This window comes from Ictalurus punctatus, chromosome 2, assembly GCF_001660625.3.
Source record: "Ictalurus punctatus breed USDA103 chromosome 2, Coco_2.0, whole genome shotgun sequence".
NCBI classification, from domain to species: domain Eukaryota; kingdom Metazoa; phylum Chordata; class Actinopteri; order Siluriformes; family Ictaluridae; genus Ictalurus; species Ictalurus punctatus.
Genome location: NC_030417.2, coordinates 26722277 through 26737353, shown reverse-complemented (window position 1 = coordinate 26737353; position 15077 = coordinate 26722277). Strand labels below are relative to the sequence as shown.

The 15077-nt window shown below is 38.5% G+C and overlaps 1 protein-coding gene across 1 annotated transcript in view; it reads left to right on the top strand.

Moving 5' to 3' along the window:
- tmem104 (transmembrane protein 104) overlaps positions 1-14210 on the top strand; it is a 66007-nt gene extending 51797 nt beyond the window's left edge. Inside the window, exon 10 of the mRNA XM_047149965.2 lies at positions 11398-14210. Within this exon, the coding sequence (XP_047005921.1) occupies positions 11398-12164 (767 nt within the window). The 3' untranslated portion in view covers positions 12165-14210. The remainder of the gene's footprint in view (positions 1-11397) is intronic.
- The last annotated feature ends 867 nt before the right edge of the window (positions 14211-15077 follow it).

Below are 15077 nucleotides of genomic sequence, written 5' to 3'. Positions count from 1 at the left end.
CTTTTAACATGTGAGCAGCAGTTACGGCTTGAGCTTGAATAAAAACATGTATTTCAGTTCACTCTGTAGCATTGCATGCATTTTAATCCAGATATAAAGAGCTATATACTCGTAAGCACAAAAACCATGTTTACAATATGTTTGCTTGCTTGCAGGATATTTTAAATAAACTGTAGCCTCTAGTGTGGGGGAAAACAGCTTCAGGATACTGCAAGATTGTAGTGGAAAAAGCTGGGAAATTGAGGAATTATATTATATTCTTGCTTCACATATTTATGTTCTTGTGCACATTCTAATATGTTATTTCCTTCATGACCAGTTATAGAGGGACTTGTATGGCAAACAGGCCACGTAAATATATATTTTTAAAAAAACGCATGTAAGATTTCAGAGTGGAGTGCATTGCAGCTTCTTGTTGCCATGACAAGCTGCATGTTTTTTTCGTTATTAACTTAAGAGAGGAAAAAGAGAAGCTAGCTTGTCTTGTGGACATTCCACAATGCAAAATGTAACTATAAATGGAATGAAAAAAAGAAGACATGTTCTTTAATAAATGAAAAATATTAGAGTTGACAGATTGTTCTGGTATTAGAACAAAAAAAAAAACCCACTTCAGTATGTGCTGTTATTGAAAAATAATACATTTTGTGGTTATAACAGTAATTCCACTTTACTTCGGATTTTATCACACCAAACCCATTGGTGATTATTTTCCTGTAACCTAACACCCCATTTCAAATGATTGTTTGCTCAGCTGTAATGTAGTTAGTGTAATAAATTTGCACTGAGATGTGTTTATTCAGATATTTCTTTCTTTCTTTTTTTTTTTTTTTTGAATGCACCTACCTGCATTCCTAAGCCCAAACTCGCAAGTACTCATATGGTGAATGTTATCTTTAGTCACCTTATCCTCTGACAGAGTGAATCTTTTCTCCTATAATCCTCTGTGCGCTTGGTCATTACTCGCAGCAGACAGCAGGACAGACCCAGACCCCTTGTGTGCATCTCCAGTCACCCGTAATGCTTTGTGAAAAACACTATGGATGGTCATGTTTGTGTGTCAGATAAGAAGCTGTAAGCTCTGCGAACATCAGGGGAGCTACCTGTGTTTTAGCCTTTGTACCACTTGCTGTTGACCCTGCCATAGTGTCATGACCTCATCTACTACTCAGTGGAGAAAAACATCCTACTACATGCTAGAGGTTACACTGCAGATTGCTGTAGAGTTATTCTTTCTCCTTTTTTTTGTCCTCTGGGGAGTTATAAAGCCTGGATCCCTTAAACCTCTTACACAAACTTAACCTTTTATGGCCATTCTGGACCCTGTCAATCTTTAAAAATATATAAATCAACTTTACAGGAGCACAAATAGTTTTTTCCTAAAAATTGAAAGGAGCAATACTTCATACACCATATTAACATACAATAGTGGCAGTCTGTTCTCCCTCTCAGCGCTGTTTCAAGAGAAGGATGATTATCAGCTCTCATCTCTAGCGGTGACATATTAGTGAACGAGGGAGGGGCTGGGTTGAGACGTACGGATTTAATTAATATTAAGTGATGTGAGGCGAGAGTGACTGGAGTCAGAGTCTTGATTACTGGATGAGGATTAATCAGCCCGTCCTGCTTCCTGAAGGAGGATAGAGGGCTTTCCGTAGGTATTTTATTACGGTTTTTGCTGCGTACGTGCAGGAGGCTTGGTAAACAGATTGCAGTTGAACACGTGTAATTCATGTAATGAGTCTGTAATAGCAGGGTGGAGAGATTGTGGTGCAAATGTACCCAGTCGATTTCTGCAACTTTTGGAACGTGACGTATCCAAAATGCATACGCACAATGATGATCATAGTTAATTACTGTTATTTGCACAGTGCTCAGGTGACCAGATTGTTTTACTAATGCTGTGAAGGTTAAACATTCGTCAGACATACTCTTATCGTCAGTATGGCAAAGACCAGCAGTGTGTGTCACTATAACTTCAGGCTTCTCTGAAATATAGCCATACTTTAATGAACACCTCGAGGTAATGAGGCAGCTCAAAGAGAACTGGACTCAAGGAAAATGTATTGGTCAATTTTATTCAGCAGAGTACTGCACTTTGCATCTGCACTGGCCACTGAGTACCGAAGAGAAATTTGTGTTTGCTTAACATGCTTCAACATCATTTCCTCTTTAGCTGCCTTAGCTTTGGAAGAACAACCTAGCGGGAAATTAACTTTGCCTCTGAAGTATATGGATTTTATCTCAGGATAAAAGCTTTGTAACTAGGTGCCGTGTGGAAGCCTGAAAACAGAGTGCCTCTGATTGTGTGTTTTTTTGGTTTGGCTTTATACCCATTTTCTCCCCTTAATGAGTACAATTCTGTACAGCTCAGTCAATATCTGCTCAATAAATCTGCTGATGTCGAATTCACTGTCCCTATTTATTGAGCTGTTTTCCTTTTGTTTCCTTGTATGGAGCTATAGGTAAGGAGGTGAGGACTGTGATAAAAGCCAGCACTGTACTTCTTACAGTCTTTAAGTAGTTTTAGATAGTCAGATTTCATGTTGTCTTTCATTTAGAGCTGCAACGGCTAATCGATAAAATCGACTATGAAAATTGTTGTCAATCTCATAATCGATTAGTTGGTCTGTGTGGCATGGGGTGCATTTACTCCCTACATCTGTTCCAAAAACACGCTTTGAAGAGTAAATACTAAAGTTGTGTCCTAAATGATGTACTATACACTTACACAATATTCTATGTACTCTACTGTTTAGTGTATGAATTTTAGAAAGGTAATATCATCTCAAATGGAACTCTAGCGGGGTTTTTTTACTAACCGGAAGTATAAGCCACTTCCTAGTCGATGGCGCGTGACGTCATATGAAGACGACGTAATGCGACACCCCTAGCTTTAGCAGATACCCAGCGTCAACGACAATGACTTCCTTCAGTTTACTGTTTGTCAATGTTACCTTTTATTCCCAACATGACCTCAGTCACCCTTAGACAGAGGTGAAATCGTCACATGACTGAGGAACAAAGTGTGCGACCTATAAGTGCTCTAAGGCAGGAGAACATTTTATATTAAACACTGTGTAGAAGATCAAACTTTATAAAGCAGAGATTGTGTAGCACGGGAGCAGGACAGTGATGCACAAGCGCAGACTTGTGTTTATATCCAAAATAATGTCTAAAGGCAGTGAGTAACATTTATTATTAATTTAGGACTGAAGTTTAATTCGGTGCGTTTTGTGCATAAATACTTGCATATAATATAAACTAATTTTTATATATATATATATATATATATATATTATATGTTTGTATGTATTATATGCAAGTGTTTATGCATTATTTTTATGGATGCACAAAAAGCAATGAATTAAATTACAATCCTAAATGAATAATATATATTCTGGTGTGTGTCTGTGTGTATTGGGTTCTTTTCAAACTTATATAATCTGACAAACAGTAAAGTTTTAGTCTGAAGTTAATATTTGTAACGATCAGTTTGCGGATTTTATTTGAAATGAAATAATATGAATAAATGAATGAATAAATGAAAAAAATGGTAACACCCCCCCCCCCCCCCCCCCCCCCATCCGATTAATCAGAAAAATTATCACCCAACTAATCAACTATGAAAATAATAGTTAGTTGCAGTCCTACTTTCATTCATTGTTTAGTCTTTTGGTAAATATAAACTGAGTTACTCTACAATGGGTGATGACTTCAGAGCTGTCCTCAGGCAGACTATGCAGTGTATTGTTCCTGAAACAAGACAGAAAGACTACTATTGTTTTCTGAAGTGTTTTAAGTCTTTTATTTTTTTTAACAATGTCTCTTGCGTAGAGGAGTTCTTTAAAAGATATCAGGATGATGTTCTCTAAAAAATATTGCACACATTTCTGATTGAAAGATTTAACATGGAGTTCTATAAAACCACGGACACCTTCACAAATAATTTAACCAATGACAGAAATATCTCGGCTGCTTTAAGACTTGCCTAATAGTAAATATATTTGAGAGTTAATGGTATCCCATATTTATGACCTAAACAAGAGAAAGGGTTGGGGTTTTTTTTTTTTTTTGTTTGTTTGTTTTTTGTTTTTATACAAATACCATATGGTGGCTTCTTTTTTCACTGAAGAACATTAGCTCATACTGTACACTTAAATTTGCAACTCTAAGTGTATTTTTGAGAAAAGTGGAATTCGTATCAACAAATTATTGTCTTGAGTTCTAGTTCATTTTAATTCTAGTTTGCTTGATATTTTGTGGATTCAGATTATTAACTGGTTGTAAACTAGAGTGAAGACAAAATGTGTGGTCAAAAAACCACCACCATGTTGTATACAACCATATCAATCAAGTTACTCACTCCTGATTTCCTCATGTCTATATTGTTGATGAAATTAGGGAATGCCATCAAAACGAAGCTGGTCCCAGATCAGTCCATACTGAGTTATTGGTGCTTGTGACATATTTTAGGCTCTGCTAATGTCAGTCGTTCCATTTGCAAAGCCCGCAGAATAAAGTAACCAGCTCACTGGGAGGTTGTTAACGTATTCTTCACAAGGCCTTTGCGGTTTTTAATTGTGTTCATAAATCGACTGTGCAGCTGGACTGATAACAGGTTCATGGACATATGTAGCTGGTTGACACCTCTCCAACGTGGTTAGCGCATACTGCTCTCCTATAAGCCCTGGTTACTTAGAGACATTTTGAACCTACAACCAAAGAACAGTTAATCATCCCAGCTTGTATGGTCCAGAGTAGGGTGGATCGATCAAGTGAATTTTAAGTTTTCTTCTGTAACTGACAGTTGATTTATAGTAAGAGTGATTTATAGGGTGAGTGAGATTACAGGCTGTCTTTCAGAAAACCTCTTCTTCTTCTTTTTTTAACGCTTCATGTACACTATAAATAAAAAATGCATTATCTCTTATTTGATATTGTAATACAGACTGTATTTAAATGGATGTTGACCGAAACTCAATTCCATTATGGTTTTCATCCTGAGTGATGGGGAATGACAAAATGCATCTTCTAACACTTCTCATGTCTCCCACTAGAGTTCAGTGGCACTGCTCATTAAGATGGAGGAATACCTAAGTGTGTTACAGCTGCCAGAATAATCCTTTTAGCTCACTTTTGCCTGCATGCACCCTTCTCAGGACCTCCTCAGCATTGGACTTTTTGTTTCACTTGCAGTTCAGCTGCATTGATTGATTTGATTTGAACTTTGTCCACCAATGTGGATATTCTTCTTTGAAAAAAGCCACAAAAAACCCCACAATTATACACATATACAATACACAAGTTATGCACATACACCATACATCAATATAAACCACTGGTGTAAAGGAATGTTTATACACATTTCTAAGATATTTGGGGACCGATGGAAGCATTACAAAAGCAATACGAGTTCATTGGGTGTGTGGAGTCAAATACAACCCTTGTTGCTCTTCTGTGTATTGCCAGCAACTACAGTTTATCAAGCTGTTCGTGCTGGCGTCCTATTATTTATCCTGCAGTTCTCACTATCCTCTGCAACTTATTTTTATTCTTCACTCCTAAGATACCATACCAGGCTGTAAGATTAAACATTAAAATACTCTCAAGATTACTTTTATATACCATTTCCAAAACGGATTGACTAACAACAAAACTCTTTTAAGTTTACGCATAAGAAATAACCTTTGACTTGCGTTCCTTAAAACATTGTCTACATTCTCACAAAAATTAAGAATTGTATCCAAATAAGTTCCCAAATATTTAAAACGTTCCACAACCTCAGCAACCTGATCATTGACTATAATCTCTTTTAAATTTTCTTACATTTATGTGCAAGGCACTCAGTTTGCACCAATCTTCAAGAACAAGCACATTTTTAAGATATGTTTGCTCACTCATTACTTGATTTTTAGAACAAACTTGTACCAGAGTCATATCATCAGCATACTTAAACAGACGAGCTGTATTGCTGTTAATTTGTAGCTCATTGGTATATATAGAGAATAAGAGTGGTGACAGCATATAGTCACTATACAGTATAGCACCTCTAACACCAAACTAGTTGATTTCCATTGCGTATATTGCGAAAATGCCAACCCCTCAATTCTGGTAAGCGGTGAAAATAATTAAACATGCAATGGCTCAGCTGTTGGTCCGTTTCTGTGTTTGGCTGTAAGGTTGAGAAGTGCAGACTTTATGGCACTCGGGGTTAACAGTTCAAACCTGGCCACCTACAACGGTGTCAGATACAGACATATCAGGATGAATAATACTAGAAAACATAAATACCAGTGGCATTTTCTTCACTCGTCAACAAGCTCGCAGGGGGTTGGTTGATTCGGGTTGGGGGGGGTGTTCGAGCTGCATGATGAATCACTTGCTAGCGTGTTTGTAGACAGAATCACATTTCAGCTCTAACCAATGGAGGCCTCTGCGGTGAAGGTTAAGCATCTGTACAGTGAACTCTCATGGTGGAATGGCGTGTCAGAAGTATTTGTTTTAACCATGCCCTTGATTTTGTGACTGTTGGTCTTTAGTCTGTCACTGTTAATATAGGAAGAATGGGTCTCAACGGTGCCTGTGGTTTGTTACAGTGTGTGCTCTTAGACGCTCGGATGATAAACCTACAAAAAAAGAGTAATGCCCTGCATGACCTCTTGTTAGTGCATGGATTTCTGGCAGGACAGCCTCAAAAACTCATGCAATGAATTTGTGCTGTATTCATCACTGAATTTATTATTTACATAATCTGAGAAAAGATACTAAATTGTACCTTTCTTTGTCACTTGAGTGGTTCTCTTAAGGATGCGTGTTGTATGTTTCTGATACTAGGAAATGTAAATATAATGTTTTTTTGTTTTTTTTTAATATTTAGTTTCATAATGGGATGTTAAACATTGCTATACATTTTAATTATAATTGTACCACTCCAAGTTAAAGAGATGTACTAAAGGTACAAAATAAAGAATACCATCTCAGGAATGGTATAGTCAAGCAATTTCTTTTGAGAGTGTACTAGTAGAAGGACATTTAAGCATGTGTGTCGCCATTCCAGATCTTTCTGCTTGGTGTCACATGTCTTCACCATCTCAGACAGGGCATAATTACCTTCTGCCAATATGACAACACCTCCAGTGCCAACTAGGATAGGTCGTTTAGAGGTTGGTCCCATTGCCCAGAACACCACCATGTACACTATTCTCATGTCATTGTTTGCCTTTCACACTGTGCAAATCTGATGCTTTTCAATGCAAACTTGCAATGATGTCCTCACGTGGCCCTCTGTAATACGTATCAGTTGTATTATATTCAGCGTTGGTAAGTTCAGTTCAAAAGTTACTTCAGTTACAACTTCAACAAGTATAGCTCATTGTATTGAGTTCCCCTGCCTTGTACCCAGCATTACTGAGATCCTCTGCGACCCTGACCAGGATAAAGCACCTACTCAAGATGAATGAAATTCTTTGTATTCAGAGTCAGCTTATTCATAATGTTGGAATTACCTCCATGTGGTTCTCACATCAGCACGGTGGTTTAGTGGCTAGCATGTTTGCTTCACACCTCCAGGGTTGGGGATTCAATTTTCACCTCTGCCCTGGGTGCACGGAGTTTGCATGTTATCCCCGTGCTTCGGGGGTTTCCTCAGGGTACTCCGGTTTCCTCCCCCAGTCCCAAGACATGTGTTGTAGGCTGATTTGCATTTACAAAATAGTTTGTAGTGTGAGAATGGCTGTTTGTGTAATTGCGCCCTGCAATGGGGTGGCACCCCATCCAGGGTGTCCCCCTCCACGTGCCCCGGGTTTCCTGGGATAGGCTCCAGGCTCCCCGTGACCCTCTGTAGGATAAGCGGTCCAGAAAATTAATGGATGGATGGATGGATAGTTTTGACTTTTGACGGTCTACTACACCATCTCAACAAAAACATGGGATAGAAAATGCTGTCCACTGTGGTGGTGATGAACAGAAAAGAAAGAGATTTAAATATAAACAATTAAAAAGACTAACATGATGGATAAAGTCTAGTATATTGCCAATATATTATTTCATGAATAGTCATCATTGTAATCATCAAGTTGATCACTTAAATTTTGCCTTACTTTATCAATATGGCTCCATCCTTATTATAAATAGCACTCGCTACTCAGCTCTGCAACTACAACTACGCAACTACATTGTGGAAATGAAGGCGTCCTCTGAAAATCTGCAATGATAGCCAGTTAGAAAACTACGTAGTGGAAGTTATTGGAATTTCTTACTGAGAGGCTGAAGCCAGTACAGTTGAACTAAGGAACACATTGGTGAGTCATGTGACGACCGGCATCTATCTATTTTTATATCTTGCATATTTTATTGTGCTGTTAAAAGTCATCTGTGAATAGTTTGAGTAGAGAGATTTGCTTAACTTTTCTGATGGTCATTTATGAAAGCAAAAAAAAAAAGGGAAAAAATTTTATGATGAAGACCAGGATTTTTCTTTCTGTGCACATTGTTCTTACTGGTTCTTAATTATTTTTTTTCTAGGCTCATTTTTAATGGCTAGTGTTTTTTTTTATTCAAATGAGGACATTGGTATTTGCCTGTTTCTAGGAGAAAGCGGGTTGACAGGCTCTTCATTTATTTCTACACGTTCTCGCTCAGGAGGCTCACCATCATGCTGTAACACTGTTCACATTGCTCTCATTTTTTGTCAGAGTACATTTTGTCCTCGTAATTGGAATGTTCATTTTATTCCCATGGCATACATTAAACTGTCAGAGCCGTACCACACGGCTCCTGATTTATTTATTGACTATTGGAAGACTTCTCCCCTGTCCGGTGAAACCTAGACCTTAGACTCTGCACAGGGATGTGAACAGACTGTCCTTACACTAGCTTTCTACTTGTGTTGCTAGGACCCAATTAATTTCCCCTGCTAACAATGATGCTTTGCTCTTGCTGATTGAGCCCAAATGCATTGTGAGAGATCTCCTACAAGGGCAAGAGAATCTGTCCCCTTCCTGGCAAGTTGGATGATGCATCATGCATCCTAAAGAAGTGAGGGTGCGGTGCAGGAGGAGGGCTGTGACTAATTCCCTCTCTAATGGTGTGATTGAGCAGTGAGAGGTGAAAAGCCTGCACTCAACACTTTGTAAAACGAATGCCAAGCCTGCTTTGGTGTCCCTTAGAGAGTCAAGGACCCTGGAAGTCACCGATGATGCATTAATTCCTATCGATTGGTCGTGGCCTTTCTGCTCTCTGCTGGAGACTAGGATAGGGTGGGCTTTAGTGCTTAATTTATGTGGTGTGTGTGTCCAATGCTGAGCAACACTATGCTTTTAAGGAACTAGATAAACAACGGGTGGTATCTTTTGAAATAACAGCTGAGCTATACAATCAGTTATACAGTAGATATACAACTCTTAAATGTCCTTTGTATCTGTTTTTTTATTTTTTATTTATTTATCTGAATGTAGAAATGCGTTGAATGGGTATCACCTACAAAATAGAGCAGATTGTGATTCATTACCAAAAAAAATAATTTTCCAAATTATGGTTGAATTTGTGTAAGTATTTACTCTCCATGAACCTTTCCACATTTTATAGTGTTACAACCTGGAACTGAAATGGACTTGGGGGTTCGGTAATTGGAATTATATTTACATTTATTAATTTAGCAGACGCTTTTATCCAAAGTGACTTACAAGTGAGCAAATACAAGCAAAATTTCAATGTCACTTTTGTTTTGGTTTAGTTTATTCTTCCGTTTTGTACAGATCCCCCAGTGAAATAACAGAAACTAGCTGTGTGTGTTTGTTTTTTAATCGTTCAATGCAACTAAGTTCCATAAGACAGTTTCTTTTAGAACACAAATCCTAAATTGACTTTAATTAATTGGGGCTGTATGTTTGACCCTGGTTTGGGACGAAGTAGCAGGTTTTCACATGCTAACAACTCTATTCAGTTCCTGGTTATCAGTGCTAGGAGCAGTGTATTTGGGAGTTATCTCTTGTCAGTGTTTCTCGCAACAAAAATCAAGGTTTAAAGAGGACAGGCATTAACCCTGAATTCATGTGGCATAGCGACCGTCTGTCTGTTTCACACTGCACGTTCTAACAATATGATAATGTGCTTTATGTTTATTAAAGCATGGGGACAGTTGATGATGTGCCAGCTGTAATTACAAAGTAATGAGGCAATGAACAGGCAGTATTTGCATCATTTTCCTAGTTATCCATAAATATAATTTTTAGTTGATTTTAAATAAATTTTAAAGTTTAAAAAAAGCGGAAGTGTGGGATTTAAACACATCTTTATGGAGGTAGACTTCACTTATGAGCACAAGATGGCATGTAAAAAAAACAAACAAACAAAAAAAAAACCAGCACAGCAAGGTGCTCACGTTTTACAAGTATCTAATGGACTAGGTGTGGATTAAAACACATGATAAAATAGAACTGTATCTGGAGTGAATTGGCCTTACAATTATTTCCTTAAAAGTCTTTCTAGGAGCTTTGCAACCTTGTTGTCCCAAGACTAATTATCTTCACACTTTAGCTCATTATCCAAACTGGAGTCAATAAGCTTTTGACACAACTATTGCACGCGGCTTGATCTTGTTTTAGAGTGAAAACACTGACGTTTTGTTTTTGTAATGGTTATTTGTTGAAAACTTTAATCTTTTGCTGTTTAAAAAAAAAAAAAAAAAAGATTCTGACCACCTACTCATGATTGTGTAAAATAGTGCAGTCATGAATGGGGGGAAATGGGATCTCTGTGGCTTTGAGCATGGCATGGTTGTTGGTTGTAGACGTGATAGTTTGAGTATTTCAGAAACTCCTCGGATTTTCATACACAACAATCCCTAGAGTTTATGCAAAAAAAAAAAAAAAAAAAACCAGTTAGCTGCTGTATAGAGTGGAAATGTCTTGTTGATAAGAGAGATCAGAGGAGACTGGCCACTCTTGTTTGAGCTGACAGGAAGGGTATGGTAACAACCATGCTGAGCAGAAAAGCATCTCAGAATGCAGAACCTTGAGGCAGATGTTCTACAGCAGCAGAAGTCCATGTCAGATTTTACTGCTATCAGCCAAAAACAGGAATCTGAAGCTACATTGGGCACAGACTCCCCAAAACTGGTCAGTTGAAGATAGGAAAAAGACTAGGCGATGTTTTAGGGGCCACAGTCCAAGTCACTGAGATCATGTTTTCCGTTAATTTAAGCTCTTGAACTCTATCTGCTTGACTGTATTCATTGTGCTGCTGCATCATTGGCTGGTTGGATAATTGCATGAATGAGCAGGTGTACAGGTGTCCCTAATAAAGTAGTTCTTGAGTGTACATATACATATGATAATTACAATGTGTATAACACTGCATAAAAGACAGCCTTTTCAATCTGCGTTTATCTTTCAGCTTTCACCATGATGATAATCCTGGCGCTGATCCGCATCTCAAAGGGCCACGGTGAGGGCCATCCTCAGGTGGCGCAGCTCAGCGGAGTTCCCAACCTCTTTGGCGTGTGCGTGTACTCCTTCATGTGCCAGCACTCGCTGCCCTCGCTGATAACACCCATCTCAGACAAACGGCGGGTGACTGCACTGCTAACGGTGGACTACGTGCTCATCCTGGCCTTCTACAGTCTGCTTTCCTTTACAGCCATCTTCTGCTTCGACAGCTCGCTGCTGCGAGACATGTACACTCTCAACTTCAGCGATAACTGCGACGTGCTGGGTGTGGCCGCCCTCCGCTACTTTTTAGGACTATTCCCTGTCTTCACCCTCAGCACGAACTTCCCTATAATTGCAGTAACGCTGCGCAACAACTGGAAGACACTCTTCCATCGAGATGGAGGCACCTACCCATGGGTAGTGGACCGCATCGTGTTTCCCTTGATTACCTTGGTGCCACCCATTGTGGTAGCTTTTTGTACTCATGATCTAGAGTCTCTTGTGGGCATCACTGGTGCATACGCAGGCACAGGCATTCAGTACATCATTCCTGCTGCCCTCGTGTTCTTTAGTCGGCGCCACCTAGAGCCTGTGTTTGGAAGGGATGTGCAGAATAAGCACCGGTCTCCATTCCGCCACACATTCTGGGTCGTGTTTGTGGTGATCTGGGCTACTTCCTGTCTGATGTTTGTCACAGCTAATATCATTCTGACAGCAGAAAACAAGAACTAAGCAAGCGTTTGACATTTTATCAGTGTTTTCAGTATATATTTTTTCTTTTATACTGTAATTAAAGCCATACAGGTTTTTACAGGATTAATCACTATTTTACACAGTAAGAAGCAACTGGTTTCTGTTTAACTTGGTTGAATATGGAAAGGGAGGTTTTAAGATTGGGTTTAATTCAATGTAAGAATGAATACTTTTGTTGACTAGTCTGTGAGAGGACTTTTTAAAGTCCTTTTGGACTGTAGGTTCGTTTGAGCTTTGATCTGCTTAAGACACTCATTAAGTGGCAGTTCCATTTTCAGCTTTTACAAATCTCAGTCAGGTTTCTGACATCAACACTATTTTATTATTACTTTTCCCCCGTTCATATTTAATATTTTGTTCCTTGTGAGACCATTTTAGTCTTCTTTGGTCACAATTACAAACAAAATGTTAATTATAATGGTCAGGTGTGAAAAAAAATAATAATGCTAATCCTGAGAGTTGGGGTCTCTCTCTTTTTTTATTTATTTTTTTTTTGTTTGTTCCGCCCCATTCCTTTTTTTTTTTTTTTTAAACCAAAACGAAACAGCCACATGCACCTTAGCGTGGGCCGAGAGCTGTGGCAGGAGCAAAGCAAATCAGGGATAATTAGTCTTTCATGGCTGGCATTTTCAGCAATCCTACCTTGTGTGTCCTCAGCGGTGAATCATGATTTGAGTTCTGCAGCATGGCTGAAGGATTTACAGAGAGCTGCAGTTTAGTCTAGACTCCTAAAGCAGACTGCAGAGGCAGTGAGACGCTTCCACGCTCGCTTCGTGTTTATTTACTCTAAACTCAACCTGGGGTTCCTGATTGGAGCCTGTGTGTTTGGGTTCGAGCATGTGTAGAGGATGTGCATAGAGGACTGGGAAAGCTGTCTGCACCTTATGTCTCCAATTTTACTGTGTGGCTTAAGAGTTGTGTCAATTTATCGTTGTACCGCTTGCTTGAATACACAGCAAATCTAAATGTGTAGATGACATCTTTTAATCCTGCCTTGAACAAATTTTGTCTTTATCGTCTTTTTTGTCGTTATCAAATTTCTTATTCGTCCATATTCGCTACTCGTCAAATGTTTGGGGATGTCTTGTTTTTGTTTTTTCTCTTGAGCAATGTTTGATTTTCAGCTATCCTGAAACCCACCTCAGAACTGCATAAGAGATAGTTGGAGAGGAAAGAGGCTTCAATCAGGCTTCTCTGAGAGAAGTTGGATCAAAAGGTTTGAGAGATGCATGCAGTCAGCACTACAGACCTCCGGACTATACTGAAAGAGGCACAGCAGCGCATTCCTTTAAATGAAATGGTTAATCCTTACATTTTGAAGTCATTCCAACCCCTAAACTTTTGATGGGCAGTGGAGGTGGTACCTCAGGATTCCATCAGTTACTGAGCTTGTGTGCAATTACGTGTCGTAGCTGTTAACACATCACCATCTTATTACAGTTCTCATTAACTTTCCTTCCTTCCTTCGACAGCGCTCGATGGACTGATCATAGGGGTCATGTTTGGACCTGTAAAATGACTGCTGCTCTCTGTGAGAGTGCTCTCCTGCTCAAAGAAAAAGGCAAAGCAGCATCAAAAGCATGCTTCGGGTGTTAGACCCGTTGCCTTGAGCTCGTATTAATTCAGCTGAAGATGATTTTTGAAATTGTCCCCTGCACAGTTCGGTTTCTATTATGAAAAGAAGCCGGGACAGACAGGTGTTTTAATATCGCCGTCCTGATAGTGGACTTTCAGGTCAATCTTTGGAGTGCAATAAAAAGGGATTGCAGCTTATAACTCAAACGTTCACATCTAAGTTAACAAGTGAAGTTCATTAACAGATACGTGATGATTAATGCAAAGCATATAAAGGATTGAAGTGAATAAAAATGTGCCTTTCTCCCAGGGTTTTTATCCTCTCTTTCAAGGGATTATATTTGTCTTTGTGTCCTATAAAACCTGTCTGATAAAATGCATGTAAACTAATTAATGTAATAGACAATCGGTGTCTCTTCTAAATAAACTTCTAAATCCCTTCTTTCGAAATGTGTGCTGTTTGTTTATCCTCTCTTTATTTATTTCTGTAATAGCCTATTAAATAAAGATATTTAATTTGCTCGGGAAAGTTCACTGGGGTGCTGCATTTAATCTCGAATGTATTTTGAAACTTGCCAGTAAAGAAGTCAGTGAAGCATGTTGGTGGGCCTGTCTAAGTCTCTGTCTGATATATATATATATATATTATATATATATATATATATATATATATATATATATATATATATATATATATACACACACACACATATCTGTTATAGCTCTTTATCTAATTGATCATTCTATCCCTAATCTAGCACTTGCTATCTCTCTATCAAATCTATATGTCTGATTCATATCTCACTGATCGATCTAATCTCGTTCTAATCTATATATCTCTCTGATCAATATCTCTTTCTAATCTATATCTCAAATATAGCTATAAGCTATATAATATAGCTGTCTAATTCAAATCTAATCTTTATTTGTCTAGCTCAGGGGTGTCAAATCTTATCTGCAAAGGGCCGGTGTGGGTGCAGGTTTTCTTTCCAGTCAAGCAAGAGCCACAACTGACTCCATCTGTTTAATCTCGAGAGCTTGGCTTTCGTTAGACTCTTGGCTGGAATGAAAACCTGCCCCCACACCGGCCCTTTGCGGATAAGATTGGACACCCCTGAGTTAGACAAATATATCTCTAATCTATATCTATCTGTTGATCTAATATAGCAATCTGATCTATAAACGTATATTTACAGAAGTGCTTGAAAGTTTAAATTTTCTGCATTTCAGCATAAATATGACCTGAAACAACATCAGATTTACACACAAGTCCTAAAAGTAGGTAAAGAGAACACAAACATATGAGACAAAAATATT